This window comes from Lolium rigidum, chromosome 2, assembly GCF_022539505.1.
Source record: "Lolium rigidum isolate FL_2022 chromosome 2, APGP_CSIRO_Lrig_0.1, whole genome shotgun sequence".
Taxonomy (NCBI): domain Eukaryota; kingdom Viridiplantae; phylum Streptophyta; class Magnoliopsida; order Poales; family Poaceae; genus Lolium; species Lolium rigidum.
In genome coordinates, this window is record NC_061509.1 from 210,433,397 (window position 1) to 210,460,596 (window position 27,200).

The window sequence follows — 27,200 nt, forward strand, 5'->3', positions numbered from 1 at the left end:
TAGATACACATTTTTTCTTCATTGTACTTGGCTTTATTAATTTCCGCCTGAAGTTTCCATATTGACTAGACCACTTACAAAAGGGACAGTGTAGTAATCTCTTGTACACTACAATACAATTGAAATTCCCTGTGTTATGTAGTATATCCCCCAAATTCCCAATACTCTACTTCCGCATCAGGAGAACTACGGTATGGGCAGCTATACTCCTGTTTTCTCCTAGACTGTCCACTTTCTCATGCGTCTTTGCCTTCAGATTGACAACAGATGGGTCCGCCCCGAGTAGGTCACACAAGTTAGATCGGATTGTCTCCTTGAGTGGGCTAAGTTTGGGCTTTTGCAAGATCAGTGTAGCGTCAAGGTTTCCAAGCTCATAGCCTGCTTCATGCATTAGCTTTACCTGAAAATGCATAACAAGAAACAAGTGTCAAGTTGGTAAGTCAAATTGCATCGACCTGACACCAATCGATATTTTCATCATCTCATAGCTTGTGGACTGCAATAGTTACATGATATCGTATACAAAAAAAATCAGGTGTGAACATAGCAACCAATAGTGCTCCAATTGGATAGCATTAGTTGGTAACGTTGGGTGAAATGAGAAAATACTGATTGATGCTGAAATGAAGAAAATATGATGATTTCAGTGGACGATGGGATCATGTAGAAAAAGCAGCATATAATGAACTCAAATTCTTAAGCATGTGAGTGTTATGTCAAAAAGTCCAAGGGAATAAATGCAGTCAGCATTCTAAGCACATGGTTGTACAAAGTCTAAAACGTGACATACTTTTTGTGCTGGAGGAGGACCAAAGTCCAAGACCAAATTCGAGTCAGCAACTCATATGCACGTGGGTGTTGCCATAGTATCATGATCGCAGCACCCGATGCAGGAATGTAATATAGTCAAACGGTATAGAAGCAGGTAGTAATGATCTTCTTTTTTTTTTTTTTTTTTTTTGCGAAACAGGTAGTAATGATCTTCAAGGATGCCTTTCGAGAAATTTCAATAAAACGGATTGCATTTTAGGTCTCCTTACCCACAAGGACGTTAAGGGGAGAAACAATTCTTTTCCCAAAGAAGATACTCCGCGAACAAATTGTATCACGTACACTAAACAGTCTAAGATTTCAGATATACCTATGACTAGTTCACATAGAACAAATTTACCGACACGAATGCTAGTGTATGATTAGCAATTTAGAATCATTCAGAAAAATAGGAGCACACAAGCTCTAAGTAAGGATTCAACTACATGATCAGCAAATTCAGAATCATTCGAAGAAATCAACACACGAGCATCCCACCATCCAACTACACGCAGTATGTTAAACTGCTCACCGAAGCAAAGATGAAATTGCGACGAGAGAATGAAATTCGGGGTGAAGTCGAGAAACTCACAGCTTCCCTCATGAAGACCGAGGACTCGGCGCCCTTCCACCGGGGGTCGGTGTCCGGGAAGATCTGGCCGATGTCCGGCAGCCCCAGGGCGCCAAGAATCGCGTCCACGACACAGTGCAGCAGCACGTCGCCTGCGCACAAGGCAAAAATTCCGCATGATGTCCGGTAACGCGACGAGCCCAAATGGACGGAAGCAGAAGCAAGGAAGCAGCAAAGGAAAAAAGATGAGGTACCGTCGGAGTGGGCTTCGCAGCCGCGGTCGTGGGGGACGTTGATGCCGCCGATGATGAGCGGGAGGCCCGGCTCGAGGCGGTGGAGGTCGAAGCCGTGGCCGACGCGGAACGGGAGGGCCGGCGGTTTCGGCTTCGGCGCCGCGGCCACGGCCGGCTGGTGCTCCGCCTGGAGCGCGGCCGCGACCGCCAGTGGCTGCTGCCGGAGGCGCAGGGACGGCCGAGCGGGGGGAAGCGGGGAGGGGGTGGCGTTGGTGCGGGTCCTTGGCGCGGCGGCGATGGGGGAGGCGAGGAAGAGGGAGGAGGCGGAGGCCATGGCGTCGCGCTCCGGCGGGCGAGATAGCGCAGCTGCTGAGTCAAAGCTTGTGTGGGGTTCCTTTTTTGTGGGTCGGAATTAAACTCACATGAAAGTGAAACAAGGCGAGATGGGAATCTTGCGTTGGAGATGCGGTTTGCGGTGGCATGGACGAAGTTTTATAGGGCGCGTTTGGTAGCTTGCACAGCCTCCCTTCGTCTCACTCACTTCTTCACTCTCATCTCTAAACTGTCACGTTATCAAGGTGGTTCCTCTACCACCGACAAATCCGCCGCATCGCCGCAAGGAGGATCAGTGGGACTGGAGGAGGAGGCAACGACGAGAAGCACCGCGACCTCGGCCAGAACCTGTACCGCGTTCTTCACCGGCATCTCGAGTTCAGGCGCGACCTCGGCCTCGGCCTCGACCTGAACAATGGCGGTAAGCTCCTCTTCCTCTTATCATCGTCGTCGTTGTGCGAAAACAGGCCATGTTTCATCATTTGCGACGACATGCAGATTAGATCTACCAGGGTTTCCATTAGGATTGTGTTCAGATAGACGGTTGCTTGGTGTTCGTCGCGATTACTTGTTGTTCGTGTTGATTGCTTTCTATTCACGATTGCAATTTTCTTAGATCCATTAGTGTAATCTGCAATCGCGGAAGATCCATTCTAGATCGGACTGAAATTGGTTAAACTGTACGATTTTTACTGTACATGCAAAGAGGGGAAGTGTTTTTTGTGTAGGGGTTTTGGATGTTATGATTGTTGTGCCAAAGATTAAGCTGAGTAGCCCTATTTTGTTCAGACCCGAGCGCAAGACGAGTTGAAGAACGAGGTTGCTCTGCTCAAGAATGTGCAAAGAATTTAAACACAACTTATGAGGTTTAAGAAACAAAAAATGAGAGGCAGAAAGAAAGACGTTGGTGGCTTAAAAGAGAAAGCTAGAGTATGGCATAAACGATCTGCTCCAAGTGAATTTGGCAAACAGGGATAAGCTCAAGAGGATCAGAGTTATGTGTGATGAGTGATGAATGTGTTGCAGATGTTGTGTAGGAGATTCTGCTAATGGTTGTGCCAGGTAGATTTATAATGTACCCTAAGTAGCATTTGTAATGTACACTCTCCTGCATTTGTAATGTACACTAAGTACCACTCGTAATGTACTCTATTCAAAATGGTACTTGTATTGTTTATGATCGAACTAGGCAGATCATTATAACCAGAAATCATAGCATGGGGAGATGTATTCCTCGATTGCTTCAAACAACCACTACAACAACTGCTACAACCACATGCCAAGCGTCATGGTGGCCATAGTGGGCTCCGGCCTAGGCCACAATGAAGAACAACAGAAACACAAGACATCCCATATATTTTTGTGAAAGACTTATATGTGATTGTTTAGCATTACAGGCAATTGGCCCTCCCCTTTGTTTTGCTCCACGCTCCGCCACTGTCTACAACATTGCTTGATCACATAATGACCTTGAAGTGATCTCCATGACCAAGTAGATGAGGTTGTCATCTCACAAAACTTGTCATCAATTCTTTGCCAATATTTCTTGCAGGCGAGTAACGGCATCGAGCAACACCTTCTCCCATGGCTTCACCAAATGGATGTCCTCGGTCTCCGTGTAGTTTGCACTTCTTATTGCTCTTTTCCTTCTTGTCAAACAAAACTACACAAGTATTTGGTCGATATTGCACTAGTATATTTCAGTGACTGGTAGTATAAATTTAGCTGATTCCTTCTCATCGTATGCAAATCTTCTGTTGGTAAAAAGTTACCATCAATAAACGATGTATGTATACATGCAGTATGTTAGCCAGTTTCTATACACGATAGCGCAAAATGAAATGCGATGACGGGTTGTCTCTTCCTCACTACAACACTTCAAATGGCAAGTGCACAAGTCACCTTAGCGCATTTTTCGTAAAGGGTCATACGCGAGCATAATAGACACACAAACTACCCCTCGGAAAATAAGCTGCCCTTATGATAACCCCAACTGAATTGCTTGTGATAAGTCTCAACTGAAAGCAATGCTCAACAAACAACATATATAGTATTATGGTTATGTCATCGTCACATGGGATGGGACAGTATCCTCCAGATAACATAAACAAAAATGATACCAGCAATCAAACTCAATGGAGGGAAAAGGGAGTAACCGGAATTACTCAAAATTTCCTCTCCAGTTTCTATTACTAAGAATGACACTTTTAAGCTTCAACTGAAGCAACATCTGCGCATCTAGATGGCCGTGGTATTGGGGAGGAAAGATACACACTTGGGGGCAAAAATATATACACATAAGGCTATAGACATATCTCACCTTACGGAAGCCTACTGTACATGGTTGCACCCTTACACATTCTATGGTTCGTAGCTAGCTAGAAATACAATGGTGCAAGCGCCTTCGTGGCCATGGGTGCTCCAGGAGAACCCCCTATTCAGAGATCGAGCTGAAAGTATAGACACCACCATCTGCCTTCAATCCTGAAATAGTTACATAATTATCGGTGAATTGGTGCAAAGGATATAAAAATGAAACAAGAAGATGAAGGACTTACATGAAGTATCAATAAAGGCTCAATGCACTATCAGCTAGAAGAGAACTTCTGGAGCTCCCTAGGTCAAGCTCCTCAGAGGTGGAATTGTACGAAGACAGTAACTTCCTCTGTATTAAGTGCATAGAATACATGTTACTTCCTTTTTCATATTAATACAATTTACATTCTGAATAGGTGATGGAACTGTACTGAATGCCGGAGTTGAGTATCAGTGCAAATCACTTCCTACTTCCCAGTGCTACATTACTCACCGAGCCCAGCATGCTTAAAACTTAAATGACATGAAGGCTAAACTATTTATAAGACAAACTAAATTTGGTATTGACCTTTTCCTATTCTGGAGAAGAAATGGATATCAGTACATACCAAATTTCTGATAATTTCGAAAGTTTGCAAAAACATGATGACTTTACACACAAGATAGCTGCCCAAATATTCCAGTCATTCTGCACAGTGGCAGCACGTTGTACTGACAGTACCAGAAACCATGGACAATTGGGCAAACCCTGCTAAAAGCACAGTGTGTGAAGAGACAATCTCAAGAAGACACGAGATGCTGTTGAAATCCTACGAAGCTTCTTTATACGAAAGAAATAACTTCAGCTACTGACCAAATAAGGAGTTAAACATCTGAAACGGACTGCCTGCTCATCAAACATGGATTTATGGGATTTCATGAACTGGTTCCCTTGACACCATCATAGAACAAAACAAATGTTAACATACGACACTGCAGGCATATAACGCATGAAATAGCTCTGCCACTATTATTTTACCTTCCAGATGTACTAAAAAACTATTGATAGGAGAATCAAGCATCACAATATGCAACAAAGTTCTCAACAAAAACTACCACAACTTAATTTATAACAATTGCTGGCACCATGGCAAGGCAGTGAACCATTTAGTGCAAGTATGATGTATAGTCTAAAGAATTATTGGATAGCTACTTACTTGATCTTCAAAATCGGGACTAGTCAAGTTGATGGAGAGATTTCTCATCAGCAACAGTGCCTAGAGAGAAAAAAGGCACATATGTCAGTTGATAAAAAGTAGACATTTCAAACTATTACTATGCAAGAAAATTATGAATTCTGCATGCCATCTGTTGGTTTCGAAATAACACAAATGATAAAAAGTGATGACTAAAAATGCATTTACAGTCTGCTGCCATGTTACTGCATAAGCCCATAGTTACACAGGAACTTTTAGAGTAGAACATCATTTATTCTATGCTGCCTTAACCTTTGATTTGACAGAAGCAATTATTTTGGAGGTGAAATTTTGCAGGACCACATTACAAAGATACTTATCTATTCTTATGGTTAACTTCTGTATGAATACAAAAAAACCAAGTATATCAACGATCCACATACCGTTTCAACATCAATTGGATTCATCTCCTTAAGTTTCTGCAAATGACCCTTTGTGCTTGGATCGAAAACACTGCCTAAGAAGCTGTATACTTGTGCAAAATCTGGCATAACTGTATCAAAATTCGAAAGAGAGGGTTAAAGGAGTAAAACAATGACAGGAATAAAAAAAACAAAGCAGTCGTCAAGGATGATATCAGTACTCTATGGGAAGAATGAGCTGGAGGCATTTCTTGATTCTATTTTCATTATAAAGAAGGAACTGGGTGTTCTAAGGACTGGAACATGCAAAATTAAAAATTCTATTTTTAAAAGTCTAGGTAATAAATTGAGTGGATAGACTATGAGAAGTATCAAGAAGTACTGACTGCGGAGTGGTGGAACTTGATTTAGCTGATCATTGGTTTCACCAGGTTGCCATGCCCTTGGAGGGCCTTCATTACTGCTTGAGCAAAACATGTTTGCATCCATAGACCCAGCACCTAAATCTTCTGAGTGAAAGATGGCAATGATTAACTGACGCAGATCACATGGGGATATTTACGGGAAAAAAGAGGAACCTTGAGTACAAACCTTTCACCAGAGATGACGCGACAATCGGCGGGATGGAACTGTGGGTCCATGAAGAAACAGCCACATTCATCCCTGAGTTCCTAAGCATGGAAGATGGATCTGTCTTGAGGGCATATGCTAGTTCTGCAAGACAAGAGAAGACAGTGAGGCAACTGTTTGGTATAAAAAGACAGCAATGAAGTGATAATGTAAAAAAAGGAAAAAATACTTGTAAAAATAAGTTCAGCGACTCACCATTTTTGGAGGCCTTCTGAGGGTATGGATGAGCAGCTTTGCGCTTTGGTCGTGGAGGAGGGACATGTTCGCTGGTTCCATTTTTCTGAACCTTGAGAAAATACTTCTGCGCATGGCTCCTTATCTGTGAAAAACAAGCCGGAGCGACAAATGAAATGGTTTTACCGGAGAGACGAATGCCACGAAAAAAATCCAAAAAGTTTCATTATGCAGGGATTGTGATGCGTAATTTTACTTGATTCATTGCACCATAGGCTAAAGCGATTCAATCAACACGCCTTGTCAAATAAGATTGCAACTAACCCAAATACCTGGATGACAGTCTTGGAACCAACAAAGGCTTCTATCTTTTTCCAGTCACGGTCAAAGCTGAAAAGGGCCAAGATTTCACTCATTAATGTCACCTTAAGAGGCAATCTTTTTTTTTTGAAGTATTCAGAAGCAATCTTATAACTGGCTATCAAATATTTGCCACACATACGGGAATCCAATCACACTAACTGATTGATGATATCGGGAAAAAAAACCCACAACGCAAACTATTGCACCTATACATCCTGAGAAGGACATGTAAGTAGTAGAGTGGTGTGAACGCATGAGACTAATGGGGAATCTAACAGTTGTAGAACGTTTACTAATTCTAGCAAATTTATTGCTTGAAAGAAGGTTATGCTCTAAATTTATATCCAAAAGCTGAAATGCCTATGAGTAGTGCCAATTGCAAACTGAACCTAGCACTAAAATCTAAACAACTGAACAAACAAACAAGTGCAGCAAAGAGCAATTTTTTTTATAACAGCAAATACGATCATGACACAGTTTTATTTACCTCAAACTAACTACGGCATGAACAAAAACATTCATTTGTAGGATCTACGGAGATCACAGAAACAACCAAAGCCTAGCGAAGTTCAGAGGCTGACCGAGTCGAATTGCGTGGAAAAAAAACATAAAAGGGGAAGAAAGCTGTGGTGTGCTTACAGCTGGAGCGCCTCGAGGAACTTGTCGTGCTCCTGCTCCGTCCAGCTCTCGCGCGACTTGGTGATGGTGTAGGGCTTCCGCACCTTCTTGCTGGCGTCGTCCGCCTCGGCCAGCAGCTGCGCCGGCGGCGGGTTCGCGGAGACCATACGGAAAATGGAGGCAGGGGCCGCGACGTGCTTCCCCGGTCCTTGTCTTCCGCGTCGTGCTGGTGCCGCTGTGCTGGGGGAAGCGAGAAGGGAGAAGGGAGAATGGACTGTGTCTGTAGCGCGGCCGCGACTGCCCGGTGCGGTGTGGCGCCCGGTGTGGGTGGGAGTGTGTGGGTGGTGGCGCCTCGGGGCGCGAGCGGGGTTTTGGCCGTGCATTCCGGTGGGCCACTGGCCGCGCGCGTTTGTGGCTGCGATGCGCGGGCGGCAAGCCCACTTGCCCCCTCTCCCGTCGCCCTCAACCTCAAGCTCTGCCTGCTACTGGTCGCCAGCTTCACGCCCAGTTCATGTGGCTGCCCCCGCTCGCCCGCTCGCGGCCGGGTTTTTATAAGCGAGACGGGACGAACGGTTGAGTAAAATCGCGTCGAATATGTGAAAAGTTTGGTTGGTATGCTTTTCCATGGCTGATGTCCAAGGAAGGAAGCAGGTGTCTCAGGATCCTGCCGTGTGCCCTGTGGATAGGGATGCGGGATGCCCAAAGTTTCACCGTCAAGTCCGTGTACCACTCACGCCATGCTTTTGATCGTACGGAGAAGAATTTTTCTCTCTCTCTCTCTCTGCCGGTTTATGCAAAGTATATTAGGGATCAGAATAATAGTACTACACCAACTTGATATCCGTTTCAAATTAGTTGACGTGGATTTTTCTAGATACATATGTATTTTGACGCTTTTTAGTGCGTAGATACATTTAAATTTAGATTAGTTTGCGTTAATTAATTTCAACGGAGGGAGTACTAAAATAATCAAGACATTGTTTTTTACCTTTTAAGATTTCTGTAATAGAGACAAGCCACATTTACGCGGGTAGTCTTGGTTAAGTTTTTCTTACAACTTAAGGATCATATAAGGCTCTGGCTCCGTGCATCTTTGATTCTACTAAGACTGTGGGTGAGGGCTCTTAAGGTATAGTTGTCAGAATCATGATTCTACTATGTGATTCTACGATTTTGATCCTACCGGAGAGGTTTCGATCCGATTCAAAATCACAATTCTGACAACATAGGCCGATGCTAGGAAGGCGGCGCATGATGAGGAGGAAGCGAAGGCCTGGGGTCAAGCAGCGGCGGCGTGGGGGCCATGGAGCGGCCTCAACAACTGCCACACGTCGTCGTCGGGTGGGCTAGCCAAACCATCGACGTGTCTCAGTCGAGTTACTCGCTGTTATCTCTGACATTCTTCCAAGAAAACTACGGCTAGGCCACGCTGAGGTCGAGGTACTCCATCTCGCCTGAGTGCCACGACGGCGGATTCGACCCCAACGTCGTCTTCTCGCACTGTCCTGCGCCCCACGGGCCCTCCCCTGGATCTCTGACCTTTGGCACATCGTCGGTGATGCGCCGTGATCGTCCCACTTTTGACGCGTGCATCGTGTTCGCCAGAATGTTGGGCGAGACACTTATGCAGCAGATGATCGCATCCGACACCACTGTGGCGGTCCCCACCCCTAGCTTCTTCACTCAGGAACACGCCCGAATCGCCGCCGAGTCTGACATGGATTCACAAGATCTGGAGGCCGACCCGAAAGAGGAAGTCGAAGAGGAGGAAGAGGAAGCCGCAGAGGAGGAAGAGGAAGTGGCACCGTCAAAGGGCAATGGGAAGAGGAAGAGGAAGCCGGAGCCCTCAACTCATGTCGAGCCTCAAATCAAGTGGACAAACAAGGAAGACGAGTGCCTCACCGAAGCATGGAAGATCGTGAGCATGGACCCAATCCTCGGGGCGAACCAGAACCCCGAAAATTACTAGGCAAGGGTGAAGGCGGCGTTCGACGAGTGCAAGCTTTGCCACGCCTACTTCATCGGCATCCATATGGATCGCGGCGAGAAGGCAATGGCGACCCACTGGGGCATTGTACAACAGGCGTGCAACAAATAGCATGTGATCCAAGAGGAGATCGACTCCCGGCAACATTTCCCCCAAACCTCGCCTAGTTCCTTTTTGATTCGTTCGCCGAGAATCGTCTCTTTTCTGCAGATGCTCTGCATGTTCCAGGCCTACAATGACGACTACAAAGGCACCGATATCATGCTCCTCAATGTTTTCTCAAGGATTAAAATCTGTGAGAAGTGGAAGAAGACTCGCTCGACTCTCACCAAGACCAAGGATGGCGTGTACAAGCTGGACATGCCCATTGCCCCGGCGTCCGAGGGCAGGCCGGAGCTCGGCAACAAGAAGTCCAAGCCAGCAAAAGCCATGGGAACTTTGGGCGAGCAGTTGCAGGCTTCGATCAATGCATGCATAGCTAACGCCAGGGCCCACGTTGAGGAGAGGCATCTGAAGGACGACGAGGGGTGGAAGCTGCATTTCCAGAAGCAGAACGTGAAGATCGAGCTGCTCAAGACCACCGCCACGGTGACGAAGAGGAGCACCGATCTGCAGTTTCTTCTGGGGGGGAAACATAGTCAACATGGACGACGCGATGAAGGCGTGGTGTATGTAATTTGATCTCCAAACTGCCGATGTGGTCGGGCAATGTTTGTCGAAGTCGTGATGTTTTTTGCTTAGCGGGAAACCGAACTTTCAAAAATATGCGGCCGATTTGTGGTTATGACTATTATTATACTATACAAGAATGATTATCCATGTTTGCATAATGCCTATTGTCTAATTAAGGGCCCGAGCAACATGGTCTTGAGACATCATAGATATAAACTTGTTTACTAGTGAATCGGCGGCCTTCGAGTGGCACAGCTGATATCAAAGAGGATCTATTATTTCTTGAGGAACAACAAGAAACCACGACGCTTAAAGACTTGATTTGGCCTCACGACCTTAATCACGGTGCCAACTAGGGCTGCTAAGCAATGCACCGAAGAATAATAGGAGTTGGATGAAATCTGCTCACGGAGTCCAGCTAATTATGGGTTTCTTGCGTACTTGCGTAACTGTATGAATAATTATAATCCACTTAGTCCATTTATTTCATTGGCACATTCATTTTCATCATGAACCCAATCTCTATGCGCCTAACTTCTCATCTACCGAAACTTAGACAACTTCAATTCTCTTTACTTTTATGTTATTTACTTTTAAGCATCTTTCATCACACAATCTCAAACTCAACTTAAATTCACTCTTTCCCCTTATAGTTCACAATCAATTCACTTAAGACTAGTGGCACCTTGGACGTGACATGACGAACATGTGCTCTTGCAGGCATCAAGTATTTTCTAAAGCTGTTTTCGGGGAGTTAAACATTGAGTGCTTATTTGTTGACACTTTTGAGTGTTAACACTGTAGATGATCTCAGTAGACGACAAAGGATCTCTACAGTCTGGTAGAGGCTACCTGTCAAACTACATTGAACGGGTACCCAAAGTAAAGAGACAAGATGATGAGGGCTAAGCCCGAGGATGTGTCCGATCTTCACGGATTTGGGTAGAACTCGTGGGGGATGGGAATGAACACGACTGTGGTGACCCGGCATACCACTGCATGGTGTAGTATGCAAGTATGATATAACACCAATGAAACACTGTTTCACTCGTATTATATCGCTCAGAGTGGTACAACAGAAACATATGCGGGTCCAAGGCATGTCTATAGAATTACAACACAGACTCTTTACAAAAGATCCACACAGCCTCCTACTTTACAATGAGGTAAAACTGCAAATAAACTACAGAAGAACGACTCGTAGTCTAATCCTAACACGAACTCTATATGTAGAGTATTTAACTAGCTACTGAGGCTATGAATAGATTCTAGCTAAATAGGAGCTAGGTTTAGGAAGCTAGTTCCCTTCTATTGCTAATCTAGGTATTCTCCTTGTTGGATGTGGTATCTGACTCTTCTGACAGGGTCCTGTCCCGTGAAGTAGTTGTTGATTCCTCGAACTTCGAGTTGTACTGTAGATTCTCCTTCGATGCCTCCATTCCTAAGCAGGGGATTTAAGAGTGGGATGAGTACGAGCGTACTCAACAAGTTCATTATAGGAAAGAGGTGTTTAATGCACTAGCTACGACATTAGACCAGAAAGTCTAATACCAATGCAAGTTTTCATAACCATTTCTTCAAAAGGTTGCTTTTATTCGGAAGAACTATGTCCGTCGGCCTTCACCGGTTTACTAGAACTTCATGGAGCTCCTTTCCGGCCGCGTTCGCGAGTTCCATATCCCGGAACGAGGAGTGACAGGTCACGGTTCTTTACACTCTGCGGAGGTGTGTTGCTTTACCCATAAGAGATCTTAACCTTGGTGCCAACCGAGCTTAAGTTCTCGTCCACACTTCCTTTGGTGTGAGGCCCGGTATAAGGTCTAGCCAATCATGTTCCTCCGCTACCTCGCACACCCACCCTTTGTTGCATACCCTGACCCTGGGTCCTCATCGGTCCTCTTATACCAATTAAGGATGGACCCCGACCACGACGACAGTCTGGGACTCGTTAACCAAACTCCTTCGCCGATAGCTGCAACCCATCATAGACCACTTACCGTGGGGAATTAGAATGGGATCCCCACCCCACCGCTTGCCCAACCTGGGTCAAGTGTCTACGGTAAGCGCATCCGTTGATGTACGAGAGGTGGAAACACTTTTGACTACTCCGTCCCACTCCGGATCTTATGGTTAACACGGGTATTACGGCACAAGAATCACTGGCGACATTTGTTGTTAATCCTAGATGGATATAAGCCCTTGCAATGGAACCTCCACCATATCAACACAATCCATGGTTCCATTGCCCACCACATAGTCATATTCATAGTTATGAAGATAGTGGTTTTGCCTTTTTATGCAATAGTGATAAACATAGTACTTTGCAAGTAATTTGGTAAAAATACTCAAATGACATGAGCAAGCGATGAACTTGCCTTTCTTGACTGCAAGATTATGCAGACAAGGTCTTCGGTACGCAATAACTCCAAATTCTGAAATAGCATCATCGTCCGGTAAGGACGACGTTTAAAAGATTGGCAAGGATGCAATAATGCATAAGTATGAGATGCAATCGCTTTAAGCGTGACCTAACCCCGATGATTTAGGATTAGTGAGTTCTAATGATTTGTTCAGGGTGTGTTGCACTTTTAGAGTGATTCTCATACAAGGTTCTTATTCAGGTGTGGTTACATGGTATCATTAACAGGTGTTGTAGTATATCATAATAGTAACACTAATAGCACACAACAATAACATTTGGTATAATCCTAACATGTAATGAATAGTGGTTGGTTTTAGCACTATATGGTATGGTTAATGATTAATTATCATATACTTCAAAAGAATAACTTTTGAAGAACATGTTCTTTAATAAAGAACAAGCATGAGAATTAGGGTTGTGGGGTTCTATGGTTTGATGTGGTTTCAACTAGTTTCTGGAGTAGGTATTAGATGGATCACAACAGAGTTGGATTCATCAATAGTAGGTGGAGTTATGCCTAGGCATCCTAAGCCATTAATTACACATGGGTGCTATCAAGGTTGATGCTACCTTGCTGGTGATAGATGGCTATTTTCTATAGGTCCTATTAGGCAGGATTGATGATTATTCCTTATCTTCTTCAAAAGAATAACTTTTGAAGAACATACCTCTTAAATAATAAGAAGTATTACAATTAAGGTTGAGGTTGTCTTGTATTAGCCGTTGGATCTCTAAGTGGAGAATGGTTGGTTCCTAAATAGGATGGTTCATAAGTATCTCACCCTAGTAGGGTTTAGTGGAACAAGGTATGTAATGTGAAATAGTAGGTAGGGTTGCGATTAGAGTTCATCACAATGGTGTGATTCTAAATAGGGATAAACAAGTATGATGGCATTGGTAATAGGATCTAGGGTTTACACTTGATTGTCCCTACTGGATTGTTTAGGTCTGATGATGATGAACACATGGGATACCCATATATTAGTGGTAGGTCTTCTACATTTTATGTGGCCAAGACATGTATTTATTTGCTACTAGGGTTCTATGCTTGGGAAAGAATGTACCATGATCACATGCTCTAACCTAGGGTTTAGGTTAGAAGCAATTTAGGGTTCACATGTAATAATGGAATTAGGGTTCCTAATTAATTTAAGGTTTTAGGAGTCACATGAAATGAGGAGTTCCTAGTTTTCTACCATATTGAATTAGGGTTGCATAATTCCTATTTAGTTCATAAGTTAATAACTTCATTAATAAAGTTGAAGTTATTAATAACTTCAGAATAAATTAACATTCAATTTGGCTTTTTACTATTTTTAAATAATTTAATAATTAGGGTTTAAATCCTCCTATTAAGGATTTAATAAGTAATAAGTAAAGGAAAATTAGTTTTAATGTTTTCCTTATTTAATTACTGGTTTTGATTTATTTTATGAAGTTTTACTAATTATTGAATTTTAATTGAATTTAGAATTAAAGTTAAAGGCTTAAATAACAAGTATTAAATAATTGAATTTTTATTAAAAATAAAAATTTCATTTTATATTTTTATTGGATAGAGTTTTCTTTTCTAAGAATTTTAATATCTCATTTATATTTTTCTGACTTAAATTGGATTTTCTAAATTTATTTGAAGTTGCAGTAATTTACTGGATTTAAATTTAAACAGAAAATAAATAGAGTTACACGGACAGGGCACCCACACAGTCCCTGACTGGTGGGCCGTGTCCACGTTGGCGGCCACGGTGGCGTCTAGGTGGCCACCCTGTGTGTCACCGGCGACCAGTGACGGCGATCGCCGGCGTTCCCGTGGTCCCGCGAGGGTGTGCTGGTGCTTACTGGAAAGAGGACGCCGAGGCGAGGCTAGTGGTGGCAGCGCCGCCATCTAATGGTCGCCGGAGCTCGCACGCCGGCGAGGCCGAGCGGCAGATATCACGGAGCAACGATGCTACGCATATTACGGGGCGTAATCGAGCGAACCAAGTACACCACGGAATTCAATAGCTCACCAGGAGTACGTAGCGCTTGACGGTGTGGTCGATGGAGGTCTGGCTCGCCGGATTTCATGGCGCTGGCCGCCGGAGAGCTGAGCTTGGTGACGGCGCTACGGGCTGCCCCTGCTCGATTCCTTTTGCAGGAGGAGCAAGTCGAGCATGGCGGTTCTAACGGTGGTCATGGCGAGGCCTGGGGCTTCCTCAATCGACGGCGACGGTCGACGTCCGGCTCAGGTAGGGTTTCGGATTGGGGAAAATTTAGCAGAGGAGGAAGAAAACCGAGGCTAGGCTCGTCCCGGGGCTTTTATACGGCGTCGGAGGGTGCCTCGTCACGTCGTCGAGGAAGGAGAGGGCGCCAGCCGAGCGACGAAAGGAGCACGCCTTCGTGCTGGCGTCCATGCGCGTCGAGAGGATGAGGACGACTTCCTCTCGTTGATTTTTCAACGAAGAGGTAAGTTGGGCTGGTAAGTGGGCTGCACGGTGGGCCGTGGTGTCTGGGCTGCGGTGGCCCATCCGGTAAGCCTCTCTTCTCTCTTTTTCTTTGCTCTTATTTTATTTTCTGGTTTGTATTTTCTATTTAATTCTGATTTGCATTTCCCTTTTGTTTTACAGGATTTTAAATGTGTGAATCCCTTTGGAGTTTACAAAGATACTATTGTAAATATAAGAGCTTTAAAATATTTCATATGTGTAGTGACACCCTTGTTTATTAAATGTTAATAGAGATTGAAAATGGGCAATTATATAGTCCTAATTGCCAATATCAATTTAGGTAATCCAAACTATTTCTCAAGAGGTTCTTCTAAGTACCTATTGATAGTTAAGTTTTTATATTTATCTTTTGTTACATTGCATTAAACAATTTACAAGGCATAGCTTAATATCAAGTTTATTATTTGAGCATATGATCTCATAACATTATTTCATGTGCTCATGGTGGTTATTGATTTGGAGAATTGTTTAAGGTTATTTTAAAGTATTATTGTCATCTTTTAAACCCTTAGTTTAATATGGTTAAGGTGGATCTCATTTCTCTCATGAGACTTCTATTTATATGGAAACACTAGTTAGTTGCACCCACATAGGCATGGCTTGTGAGATATGTTAATTTGCTATCTTGTTTCATTTCGAGTTGGTTAAATAGTTCCCTTGCTCATATCTGAGCTTAAGCATGGTTTCAGGATTATACTAGCAATCCCCATGTGATGCACAAACTAGGGTTGAGATATAATGCTAGGTTGTAGATATGAGATGACACCATATTGCATGTGCTAGGGTTTACTCTCCCCTAACCATGATAAAGTGGTTACTTGCTTAATATTTCATGTGCTTCCCTAATTACTAAGGATTTGAGATTTGGTTTTATCTTCTACCAATTAACTTCTATTATTATCCACAACTTATCATTAAGGTAACTATATTGATTATAGTTCTTTTTATAGTTAACTTTGGTCATATGGATGTATGGTTTCTCACCATATAAAGTATGGAGTTTTACTCTAAGGTTTTCTTATGTTCCTTAGGTGAAGAATAAGGGGAATGTCTATGTAGTAGAATTCTACTTGTGATCACCAAGTGGTTCACAAGTTAAGGTTGGGATATAAGTCTAGAGTTGCTTACTAGTTACCTCCCCATGATTTCATGTGGTGAATGATATCTACTTATCCTATTAGGATTTATCTTATCCTCACATATCTCAAAAGCATGATCATGGTTAGACATGATCAACTTGTTCTTTATATCATTTCCTCAAGTTCTTAGGTTTTATGATCATCACTCAATTTATAATGATCAAGGTTTGGCTTCCTAAGGTATCTCTCCTTGAATGGTTTTTCTCACTTCCAAGATCAAGTGTTGTCTTGATCAATTGAATATATACCTTCTTTTATAGTTTCTTGAATGGGCATGGTTATGGTTATCTCAATTATCTTGAGTATAACACCATAGGTTGAGCTTTCTCATTTAAGAATGGTTATTCTAGGGTTTATGGTGTACTCCTAATATCTCCTTAGGTATCTAGGCTAAGGTTTCATTTGTCTAGCTTAATTGGGTTAGTCTCTTCCTCACCTTATCAATTCAGGGGTATGGTATTATTCCATGTGATATTAGGTTATCCCACCGCTCCAAGGGAAATGGTTTTCAACCTAATACTTTATTCTTAAATAGGTAAAGCTAAGATTGGTATGAATGGTCTCTCCCTCAATTAGGAATTACTAGAATAATATCCCAAGGTTATGTTCTTCAGATAATGTTGTGTTGACATGAATGTATATCCAGGGTTTAGCTCAAGGTTTTGTCATTGCTTCTCTAATAAATAATATAGAACTCTCACCTCTCTGGGTTTGATGTATAATAATTTGAAATAGAGAAGAATTATATTCCTTAGGTGGATCTCCTTGTCTTGTTTCCAATGTTGAAGTGGAATGTATACCATGAGGTTCATGGTAGGATTAAGGATTAGTTTAAGACATGGAAAAGATAAGTGAAGAATGGTTTCCCATTTATTGTTACTTGATTTCCAATTAATTGTAGGTTCATATGTTATGGCAGGGAATTCCATATTATGATCTTTTATAAGATCAAGCAATTGATCATTGAGTAAAGTGTTGTTGTGTTGATTATTAGTTCCATTTGATCTAACCCCTTAGATCAAATCATCTCTACCCAAAGCAAGGTTTTGGCAAGGTCACATTGAGGTTTATAGCGCTTGACTTGATGATCTAGTTCAATTCCACCAAGGTCAAGTGAAACTTCGATTCATCGTGATCGTTTTACTTTAAAGCGCGAAAATTCCCCAGATTTTCTATGCATGAATGCAATGCACACATCTGTTTCCTCTATTTTTGTAACCCCAATACCTGGGATATTACAACGACGAACGCGGAGGGGAATCGTGGGGATACAAACACACACGCACACAAATCAGTTTTCCCTCGTTGGCCCGAAACACCAACTCGATAGAGGTTGCGAGAAAAGACCTTCCGGTAGAAGTCCCGCAAAGAGATCGACAAGTCGAATCCCGAGAGATCTAGAAGGGCGAAAAGACCGGAAGGTTGATAGAAATGCTAGCAAAAGACCAAATAGGTAGAAGTGCAAGCAAAAGATCAACAATCGATAGAAGTCGCCAAAGAGATCTTCACGAGTCGACAAGGAGCCCGGGTGGGTACAAGATCAAAGATCTAGGTAGGGTTCCCACAAGGGTGAGCTAAGCTCAGGTTTAATTTCACATCAAGTCTAATCTCAGATCTGAGCCAACAAGGCTATTTATAGGTGGGGGCGAAGGGATAAGTGTTATCACCAGAATTTGACCGGATCAGAGGTGGGCCGCGATTGAAGATGGGCTTGAAGAATATACATAGAAGAAATACATGAATCGGCCTTATATGCAAAGTTTGGGCTAGTTTGCCCGTGTATCTGTAATATAGTAGGATACGTGTACGTTAGATAGAGTTTGGCTCGTGCCCGGTTGGGATTATTCCCACGTTAGAAAGTCTACGGACTATAAATATGTATCTAGGGTTTATGAAATAAACAACAATCACGTTCACCACAAACCAATCTAGGCGCATCGCCAACTCCCTTGTCTCGAGGGTTTCTTCCGGATAAGCATCATGATGCCTAGATCGCATCTTGCGATCTAGGCAGTACACGTTTATTCGTTGTTCATGCGTTGCTCGTGCTGAAGCCTTTTTGATGGCGAGCAACGTAGTTATCATAGATGTGTTAGGGTTAGCATTGTTCATCGTGTCATATGATGTCGTCGTGCAACCCTTAGACGTCTAGCCGTCCTTACACCTATCTTAGGTGTAAGGGCGGCACCCCGCTTGACCATTATTTAGTAGATCCGATCCGTTATGATTGCTCCTTGTTCCTCACGGATTAGTTTGATATCTGCATAGTTAGGCCTTACAAACGGGTTGAAGGATCCAGTGGCGCGTAGGGTGTAGTTTGCTAGCCCTAGACAGGATGTTCCGGGGATCAACTTCGTGTTGGTTTTTAGGCCTTGTCTAGGGTCGGTTTACGATCACCGTGCGTGGCCGCCAGGCTCAATCACGAGTAGGATGTTCCGATTATGCGGTGAAAACCCTAAATCGTAGTAGGTCGTTTTAGCTTTATTTTGATCAAGCAGGACCACCATCTGATCGTACACCTCGTACGCATCATGGGTGAATCGGCTCCTTGAGCCGATTCACAGGATAACCTGAGAGCCGATCGAGGCTCGTATCTAATGTTTACATGTATGCCATGCAGGAAACTAAGCGAGGCACAATCCAACATCTTCCCGACCAGGTATAGGTCGGGTGGCACGCCCTGCACCAAGCATCGGACGTGCGTGCCGAGTCTTTGCGGGCCGTCGCTCGGAGGGACCAGGGCCAGCCGTAGTCCTGGGAGCCTCCCGGCTCTACAGTGTTGCCCGTCGCTGCTCGCCGGTGGGTTTCTGACCGCAACACATTCTGGCACGCCCGGTGGGACAATCTTCGACACCAACCGCATCGCCATCTACATCCGAGATGGCGGAAGGCACTCCGATCACGTACGAGGATCTGACCGAGGAGCTCAAGAAGAAGCATGACGAGGTCAAAGCGATCCTCGAAGCCGATCTCATCGGCTCTTTTCACAGAACCCGCTCACACGGCATCAGGTGGAAAGGGTTCTCACCTGAAGGCGCGCTCGATGGAGTGGACCTGTCCACCCCGTCAGAAGAACGCACCAGGTCTCTGCGTCAGGAGATTAACTTCATGGTAGCTCATTCGCTACACCGCCATTCTGAGAGCCTGGTGAACACTTTGGAGCGTGTCGCTCTTCGCGTGATCCAGGAAATCATGAGGCATCAGTACTCTCCGTCAAGACCAGCTATAGGGACTCACCAAGGAGAGATGCCACTCCAGTCCCGTCCACCGCTGCCGTTCGCGTTGGCAGCACCAGAAATGCCGAACTCACCAGCATACGTCGTCTACAAGATCGGTGGTGACCCTAGTGACTACCAGTTCTTGCATGAGGCGCCTAAGGAGATCTCTCACGGATACACGTGCACATACGTGCCAGACTGCAGTAACTGGGCACTCACAAACCAGACTGCAACAGCAGGGACTTCTGGAACAGCGAGGAGGAACTTCGGAAACAGATCTTGAGAAGCGGACGTGGCTAGCTAAGTATGCCACTCCGACAAACCTCCGAGCTCAGCTCTTGCGGTTGGCTCGGAGCTGGAAAAGCAAGCATGGCTGGCTAAGTATGCCACTCCGGCGAATCTTCGAGTTCGATTCCTACGAGCCAAGCACCGCGGATCAGATTAGTACCATCTTAAAAGACCAGTTCGGCATGGTGCCGAAAAGGAGGACAATCGGCTATTCCAAGCCGTACCCCAACGAGTACGAATTGATCCCGCTACCACCCAAGTATCGGCTCCATGATTTCTCCAAGTTTAATGGATCAGATGGTTCCAGCTCCATCGAGCATGTGAGCCGATATTTGGCACAGCTGGGCACGATCTCAGCATCAGATGAGCTGCGTGTGAGGTTCTTCGCACAGTCCCTCACAGGATCGGCTTTTGGGTGGTACACATCGCTGCCACCAGACTCAATCCGGACTTGGAAGCAGTTGGAAGAGCAGTTCCACATGCAGTATCACTCAGAGGCTTCCGAGGCTGGCATTGCCGATCTAGCGCAAGTACGACAGAAGCGCGGAGAAACAGTTTCAGAATACATCCAGCGCTTCAGGACCGTTAGGAACCGATGCTATTCGGCTCGTGTGACTGAAAAAAAGCAGCCGAGTTGGCGGTGGTGGGTCTCGCATCACCGATCAAGGACGTGGCCTCCCAAGCAGACTACCCTTCACCGGCGCACATGGTGCGTAAGGCCGCCGGATATGAACAGCGCCACCCAGATGTATACCAGGATAAATTCAAGCGTGCGGTGGTCCTGGTCGAGGTAGATGAAGATGAAGGCTCTGCGGGAGATCAAGAGGTAGCAGTGGCTGAATGGACTCGGGGGGGCAAGCCCCGTGTCCTGTAAGTGGGTGAAGCCACAAGGTCCTCCGAGAGGGTTTGACTTTGATGTCACCAAGGCTGAGCAAATTTTCGACCTCTTACTCAAGGAGAAGCAGCTAAAGGTACCCGAAGGCCACAAGATCCCCACGGCTCAGGAGCTGAACGGAAAGCCATACTGCAAGTGGCATAACACGTTCACCCATGCCACCAACGACCGCAGGGTGTGGCGTCAGCAGGTCCAAATGGCGATAGAACAAGGGCGGCTAATTTTCAGCCAGTACGCCATGAAGGTCGACACACACCCCTTCCCTGCCGTTAACATGGTGGATCGCACTTACCCTGGAGGGTGCCAGCCAGGATTCTCGTTCAACATCAACATGGTAGGACCTGGGCACCACTCTGGTAAGGACGGAGACGAGGGCAGCTGCTCTCATAGCAAGGACACAGAGGAAGCCGTTCCACGCGATCGGCTCCGTCACGATGGCAAGCGCTATATCACAGAGGGAGAAGTGAGGAACGTGAGATATCAGCGACCTCTTTCTGATCACCTCCTCAACAAATATGTGAGTCAATACGACCAACACCGACGATACAACGACGATGATGAAAGAGATCGTCTGGCTAGGGACGCCAGGAGACACCGTCGGCATGATCGCGACGAGGAGAGATATGAGCGCCACGCCAAGGAAAAGTCGAGAGAGCAAGACGACGTGGATAGGCACCGGGACTGCCCCTTCTTCGGACACTCGCTGGGATTCAGGAATGAGCCGATTGCCTACAATCGGCAACCGTCCGAATGTAGACAAAAGAAGAAGGATGCAGCTAACGTGTCCGTGTTCAAACGTCTAGGGCCTCTCCCGCCTCGGAACAAGCACGCTGAGTCCTCTCGGGTAGAAGATCTCGAGGAACTAGAGGACGATGATGAAGAAGAAGATAAGTATCATCGACCAAGGTGGTGCCCTGATGGACTCAGCCGTTCCCAAAAGCGTAGGGTTCAGCGACTACGTGGTTTGGAGGAAGCCGAAAGGATATACCTGCACACGTTGAGGAAGGCGCGGCCTGATCTGGCCGCTAAAATTCAGCGAACCCCGGACGAAGAAGGTCGGCCACAAAGGAAAGAGTGGCGCCCTGGACAAAAGAAAGCCGATGATGAGACATTGGCTGGCACAAACATGGTGTTCATCCTTCCAACGGAGTTTAGTGCTCCAGGATTAGACGAAGCACCTGTGGCACAACTTGACTGCGGCCCACGGCCGGTTATATTTGAGAAGCCACGAGAAAGAAGCTACAGACATCTGAAGGCCCTGTACTTGCGAGGCTATATCAATGGGCAGCTTGTCAACAAGATGCTGGTGGACACCGGAGCGGCAGTCAACATTATGCCATACTCCATGCTACGTTGGTTGGGACGCTCTAGCTCGGATTTGATCAAGACCAACGTAACACTGAGCGATTTCAACGGCCAAGCATCTGATGCACAAGGTGTTCTGAACGTGGATCTGACCGTAGAAAGGAAAACCATCCCTACGACGTTCTTTATTGTCGACAGCAAGAGCACCTATGTTGTCCTACTTGGGAGAGATTGGATCCACGCCAACTGTTGCATTCCATCCACGATGCACCAATGCCTAATACAGTGGGATGGAGATGAAGTAGAAGTCGTCCACGCAGATGATTCAGCCGAGATTTCAACGGCTGGCATGAACGTTTGGGAGACATCAGGCCAAGAGCCACTCTCAAGCATCAATTTGGACGATCGCGAGCGCATCGACGTGACGAAGGACGGGGTTAGGCTGGTTTTATCCACCGGCCTGACCGTGTAACAAGAGCAACATCTATGGACAAACGTGGCGATGCCGATCCATGTGATCGGCCCCAAGGATCTATGGAGGAACATTGCAAAACCTTCATTGAGCGATTCAATCAACGTGGAGGCCGATTCCAGCAATCGGCCAAAATTATCCTCACCATACGTTTTGCCTGTGTTCAACGTCGATCTAATGGGCAGCGGTTTTACGTCGGCTGATGAGCTGGAAGAAGTCAACATTGGTCCTAACGGAGCCGACGTTCAAATACAGTGCCTCGGCTAGCTACAGAGCCGATATCCGCAGTTACCTGGCAGATTCGGCTCGGGGGGCACCTAATCAGATGAACATGTGCGATGCATGTGCAGTAAAATATTGGGGGCCGATAGAAAAATCGGCCAGTAAAAAAAAAAAATTCTCAAGATGTACAGCCGATGCACGGACATCGACTTTAGAACTAAGGAAACAAAAGCCGATGCATGGCCATCGACTCTAGTACAAATTACACAGGATCTACCAGCTGCGTGTTCAAAGCTACGTGCGCAAGGTTGCTAGTTCAGCAGTGCTGTCAGAGGTGTTTTGATGTACAAGGTAGCCCTCTACTCATTAAGCCGTTGGTGATCGTCTGCAACATCGGCTTTCAACGGAAGGAAGGTGTTCGGCTTTGGCTGGCTCTGCATGGTGGTTTTTTCTGATTTGCTCGAGCTCGGGTCCATTGGTCTGAATTGTGTGTCCTCACCACTGTTTTCGCCTTGACTGAGGCTCGGGGGGAAGATGACCCGCGGATGATCCGCTTTAGAAGCCGATTGGGGTGTCATCGGCTGACCCTGCGTCATAACCTTCTTCGAAGGCGATGAGTTGTTGCAAAAGAAGACCACCAGAACTGCTGAAAGGAGCCTGAAAGGGAAGCCGTCATCATCTACAGGGTCAGAGCCGTTTCTGTTGACTTTGCTCGCGTTTCGTGGCAAGGTCCGATGCGCTGCCATCGGCTCTTGATTTGCTAACTTATTTTAGCAATCGGCAAATTTGGTAAAAGGGCAAAATCAGCTGAGAAATTTCTTCTTCATTAATAAGGGGGTTTTTTACAATGAAGAGTCGATTGCTCAAGAAAGGAAGAACAAAAGAAGAGCCGATTGCTCAGGAGCTACTAGTCCTACATTACTAATCCTCGCTGGCCTCGTCGTCGGCATCGTAGCTGCCGCCGGCGCTGCTCCGGAGAGTTCCTCGTCGCTGCTGCCCCAGCCCTCGGCCGGAGCCTCTTCTTCCTCGTCATCATCATCATCCTCGCTGTCCGCCCAAGCGCGGAAGCGCTTCGCCGGTGGATACCCAGCGGAGGTGGAGGAATCATCCTCCTCCTCTTCTTCTTCTTCCCCTACTTCTTCTTCTTCCTCCTCCTCGTCGGAGGAGGTGGGTTCGCCCAGGAGTGGAGGTCGTCTTCGCTCTCGCTCTTTAGCTGCCCTTCGATGAGGAACTCGAGGTCGTCCTCCCCATCGGTCAGAGGTAGGTCACCATCTGACCCGACGAGTGCTTCGGGTGGGCCGTCTGGCACGTGGTCAAAGTTCCACTCCTGCTCGCTCGAGGAGGAAGATTGGAAAGAGAGGCCCGAGGAGATGGAGGAAGAGGAAGACATTGCTACAGGGAAAGAGGGTTTTTTAGGTGCCGATGGCCGGAACAGAGCAAGAGGATGAAGTGGCGAATCGTTCGACACGGTTAAATAAAAGGAGGTACAGTGGAGATTTAATGCCATTGCGGTTTCCGAGGGAGTGATGTTAAAGCTATCAAATCTTTCAAAGGAGTTGAGGAGGCAAGGCATCATGATGAAGGATACTGCGACGGTTCGGCTCTGCCACGACGTGACCCGACGAAGGAAAAGCATAATGATTTTGGAATTGTCATTTCCAAAACCAGGGGGGCATGTGTTATCACCAGAATTTGACCGGATCAGAGGTGGGCCGCGATTGAAGATGGGCTTGAAGAATATACATAGAAGAAATGCATGAATCGGCCTTATATGCAAAGTTTGGGCTAGTTTGCCCGTGTATCTGTAATATAGTAGGATACGTGTCGGTTAGATAGAGTTTGGCTCGTGCCCGGTTGGGATTATTCCCACGTTAGAAAGTCTACGGACTATAAATATGTATCTAGGGTGTATGAAATAAACAACAATCACGTTCACCACAAACCAATCTAGGCGCATCGCCAACTCCCTTGTCTCGAGGGTTTCTTCCGGATAAGCATCATGCTGCCTAGATTTGCGATCTAGGCAATACACGTTTATTCGTTGTTCATGCGTTGCTCGTGCTGAAGCCTTTTTGATGGCGAGCAACGTAGTTATCATAGATGTGTTAGGGTTAGCATTGTTCATCGTGTCATATGCTGTCGTCGTGCAACCCTTAGACGTCTAGCCGTCCTTACACCTATCTTAGGTGTAAGGGCGGCACCCCGCTTGATCATTATTTAGTAGATCCGATCCGTTATGATTGCTCCTTGTTCCTCAAGGATTAGTTTGATATCTGCATAGTTAGGCCTTACAAACGGGTTGAAGGATCCAGTGGCGCGTAGGGTGTAGTTTGCTAGCCCTAGACAGGATGTTCCGGGGATCAACTTCGTGTTGGTTTTTAGGCCTTGTCTAGGGTCGGTTTACGATCACCGTGCGTGGCTGCCAGGCTCAATCACGAGTAGGATGTTCCGATTATGCGGTGAAAACCCTAAATCGTAGTAGGTCTTTTTAGCTTTATTTTGATCAAGCAGGACCACCATCTGATCGTACACCTCGTACGCATCATGGGTGAATCGGCTCCTTGAGCCGATTCACGAGATAACCCGAGAGCCGATCGAGGCTCGTATTTAATGTTTACATGTATGCCATGCAGGAAACTAAGCGAGGCACAATCCAACACCTTCCTGACCAGGTATAGGTCAGGTGGCACGCCCTTGCACCAGCATCGGACGTGCGTGCCGAGTATTTGCGGGTCGTCGCTCGGAGGGACCAGGGCTAGCCGCAGTCCTGGGAGCCTCCCGGCTCTACAGTGTTGCCCGTCGCTGCTCGCCGGTGGGTTTCTGACCGCAACAATAAGTTACACGCTGAAAAGTGTTGTTTTGCTGAAGTTCGATGGGGCGGAAGTTCCGGTCGTCCTGGGTGGAAGTTCCGGTCACGGGCGGAAGTTCCGGTCTGGCGGGCCGGCAGTTCCGGTCGGGCCGGAAGTTCCGGTCAAGTTCCGGCCAAGTTTCGAAAGTCGTCCATTTCCTCGCAGTAACATCCAGTGTTGTTTTCGCGCAATTTCGGAACTTGGGCGGAACTTGGGCGGAAGTTCCGGTGGGGCGGAAGTTCCGGTCCCTCGGGGCGGAAGTTCCGGCCTGATGCTTTTTCCTGGGCGCTGGAGGGCATCTTGGGGGCATCTTGGAGGAATCTGGCCGGAAGTTCCGGTCCTGGGGGCGGAAGTTCCGGCCTGGGCGCTGTAGCTCCATCTTCATCATTTCCAGCTCTCTCTCCAATGGCTTTGTCTCCATGGCTTGCGTCTTGGTCGATGTACCTGATTGAACATAGGGTATTTGCATGAAGTAGCATGCCATCCAAGGGGGTATCAAATGCATATGTGGAAAGGAGCGAATTCACCTCTTGGTGTAGGGCTTTGGCTCGAGCTCGTGTCATTGGGCCACGAGGAGGGCTTGTCGGTCTTGAGGAGGCGGTGTCCAAAGGCCACCCCGTATCATCCCCCCCTTGGGAAAGAGTCGTCCTCGACTCTATGATCTCCTCATCGCCATGATAGGGTGAGAGGTCGGACACATTGAATGTATTGCTCACCAAGTACTTGGATGTTGGTATGTCGATAACGTAGGCGTTGTCGTTGATGCGCTTGAGGACCTTGAAGGGACCATCGCCTCGGGGCTTGAGCTTGGAGTTTCTTTCTTGAGGGAAGCGGTCCTTGCGGAGGTGTATCCATACGAGGTCTCCTTCATTGAAGATCCGTGCCTTTTTCTTCATGTTGAGTCTAGTGGCTTGACGAAGAACTTGTTGCTCGATTGTTGCCCTTGTATCTTCATGTAGCTTCTTCATGTATTGTGCTCGCTTGTCGATGTTCATGTTTACTTGCTCATGTAGCGGGAGAGGAAGGAGGTCAATCGCCGTAGGTGGTTCAAACCCGTAGACGACCATGAATGGACTTCTCATTGTTGTAGAATGCTTGGGCCGGTTGTAGGCAAACTCCGCATGCGGGATGCAATCTTCCCATGACTTCAAATTCCTCTTGACAAGCACTCGTAGTAGTGTGGATAGGCTTCGGTTCACCACTTCGGTTTGCCCATCGGTTTGTGGGTGCGAGGATGACGAGAACAAAAGCTTGACGTTGAACTTGGCCATTAGTGTCTTCCAAAGGTAACTCATGAATTTGACATCTCTATCCGACACAATGCTTCTTGGTACACCGTGGAGTCTCACAATTTCCCTAAAAAACAAGGAGGCAATATGTGAAGCATCATCCGTTTGAGAGCATGGTATGAAATGAGCCATTTTAGAGAATCGATCAACCACTACAAAAATTGAATCATGACCATATTTCGTTCTAGGCAATCCTAGCACAAAATCCATACTTATGTCGGACCAAGGAGCATAAGGAATAGGCAACGGTGTATAAAGGCCATAGGGGTTGGAAGTGGACTTAGCTTGTAAGCATGTTGTACACCGGCGGC

The 27,200-nt window shown here is 46.1% G+C and overlaps 2 protein-coding genes across 2 annotated transcripts; both read right to left on the reverse strand.

Annotated features, from left to right (window-relative positions):
• On the reverse strand, positions 1 to 2,003 carry LOC124688055 (2-C-methyl-D-erythritol 2,4-cyclodiphosphate synthase, chloroplastic). Its single transcript, XM_047221770.1, has 3 exons — positions 1,636 to 2,003; positions 1,403 to 1,533; positions 1 to 400 (listed from the first exon to the last, which is right to left on the reverse strand). Exons 1-3 carry the CDS (start codon positions 1,946 to 1,948, stop codon positions 167 to 169), a joined length of 678 nt encoding a protein of 225 aa, XP_047077726.1. The 5' UTR covers positions 1,949 to 2,003; the 3' UTR covers positions 1 to 166.
• Positions 2,004 to 3,978: 1,975 nt separating this feature from the next.
• On the reverse strand, positions 3,979 to 7,853 carry LOC124692896 (protein REVEILLE 6-like). The gene is made up of 9 exons (XM_047226340.1): positions 7,667 to 7,853; positions 6,997 to 7,054; positions 6,686 to 6,809; positions 6,452 to 6,574; positions 6,247 to 6,366; positions 5,882 to 5,991; positions 5,460 to 5,519; positions 4,506 to 4,612; positions 3,979 to 4,431 (listed from the first exon to the last, which is right to left on the reverse strand). The coding sequence occupies exons 1-8, from the start codon at positions 7,810 to 7,812 to the stop codon at positions 4,514 to 4,516; spliced, it is 840 nt and encodes a 279-aa protein (XP_047082296.1). The 5' UTR covers positions 7,813 to 7,853; the 3' UTR covers positions 3,979 to 4,431; positions 4,506 to 4,513.
• Between the last annotated feature and the right edge of the window lie 19,347 nt (positions 7,854 to 27,200).

What these genes read in the sequence shown, in the direction of transcription:
- LOC124688055 (XM_047221770.1), bottom strand. Translation starts at nt 1,948, where the DNA reads ATGGCCTCCGCCTCCTCCCTCTTCCTCGCCTCCCCCATCGCCGCCGCG. An exon ending in CTGCGAAGCCCACTCCGACG is followed by an intron (nt 1,534 to 1,635) that starts GTACCTCATCTT and finishes CCTTGTGCGCAG; the next exon opens with GCGACGTGCTGCTGCACTGT. An exon ending in CGGTCTTCATGAGGGAAGCT is followed by an intron (nt 401 to 1,402) that starts GTGAGTTTCTCG and finishes ATGCATTTTCAG; the next exon opens with GTAAAGCTAATGCATGAAGC.
- LOC124692896 (XM_047226340.1), bottom strand. Translation starts at nt 7,812, where the DNA reads ATGGTCTCCGCGAACCCGCCGCCGGCGCAGCTGCTGGCCGAGGCGGAC. An exon ending in TTCCTCGAGGCGCTCCAGCT is followed by an intron (nt 7,055 to 7,666) that starts GTAAGCACACCA and finishes GGCCCTTTTCAG; the next exon opens with CTTTGACCGTGACTGGAAAA. An exon ending in GTCCCGATTTTGAAGATCAA is followed by an intron (nt 4,613 to 5,459) that starts GTAAGTAGCTAT and finishes CACTTAATACAG; the next exon opens with AGGAAGTTACTGTCTTCGTA.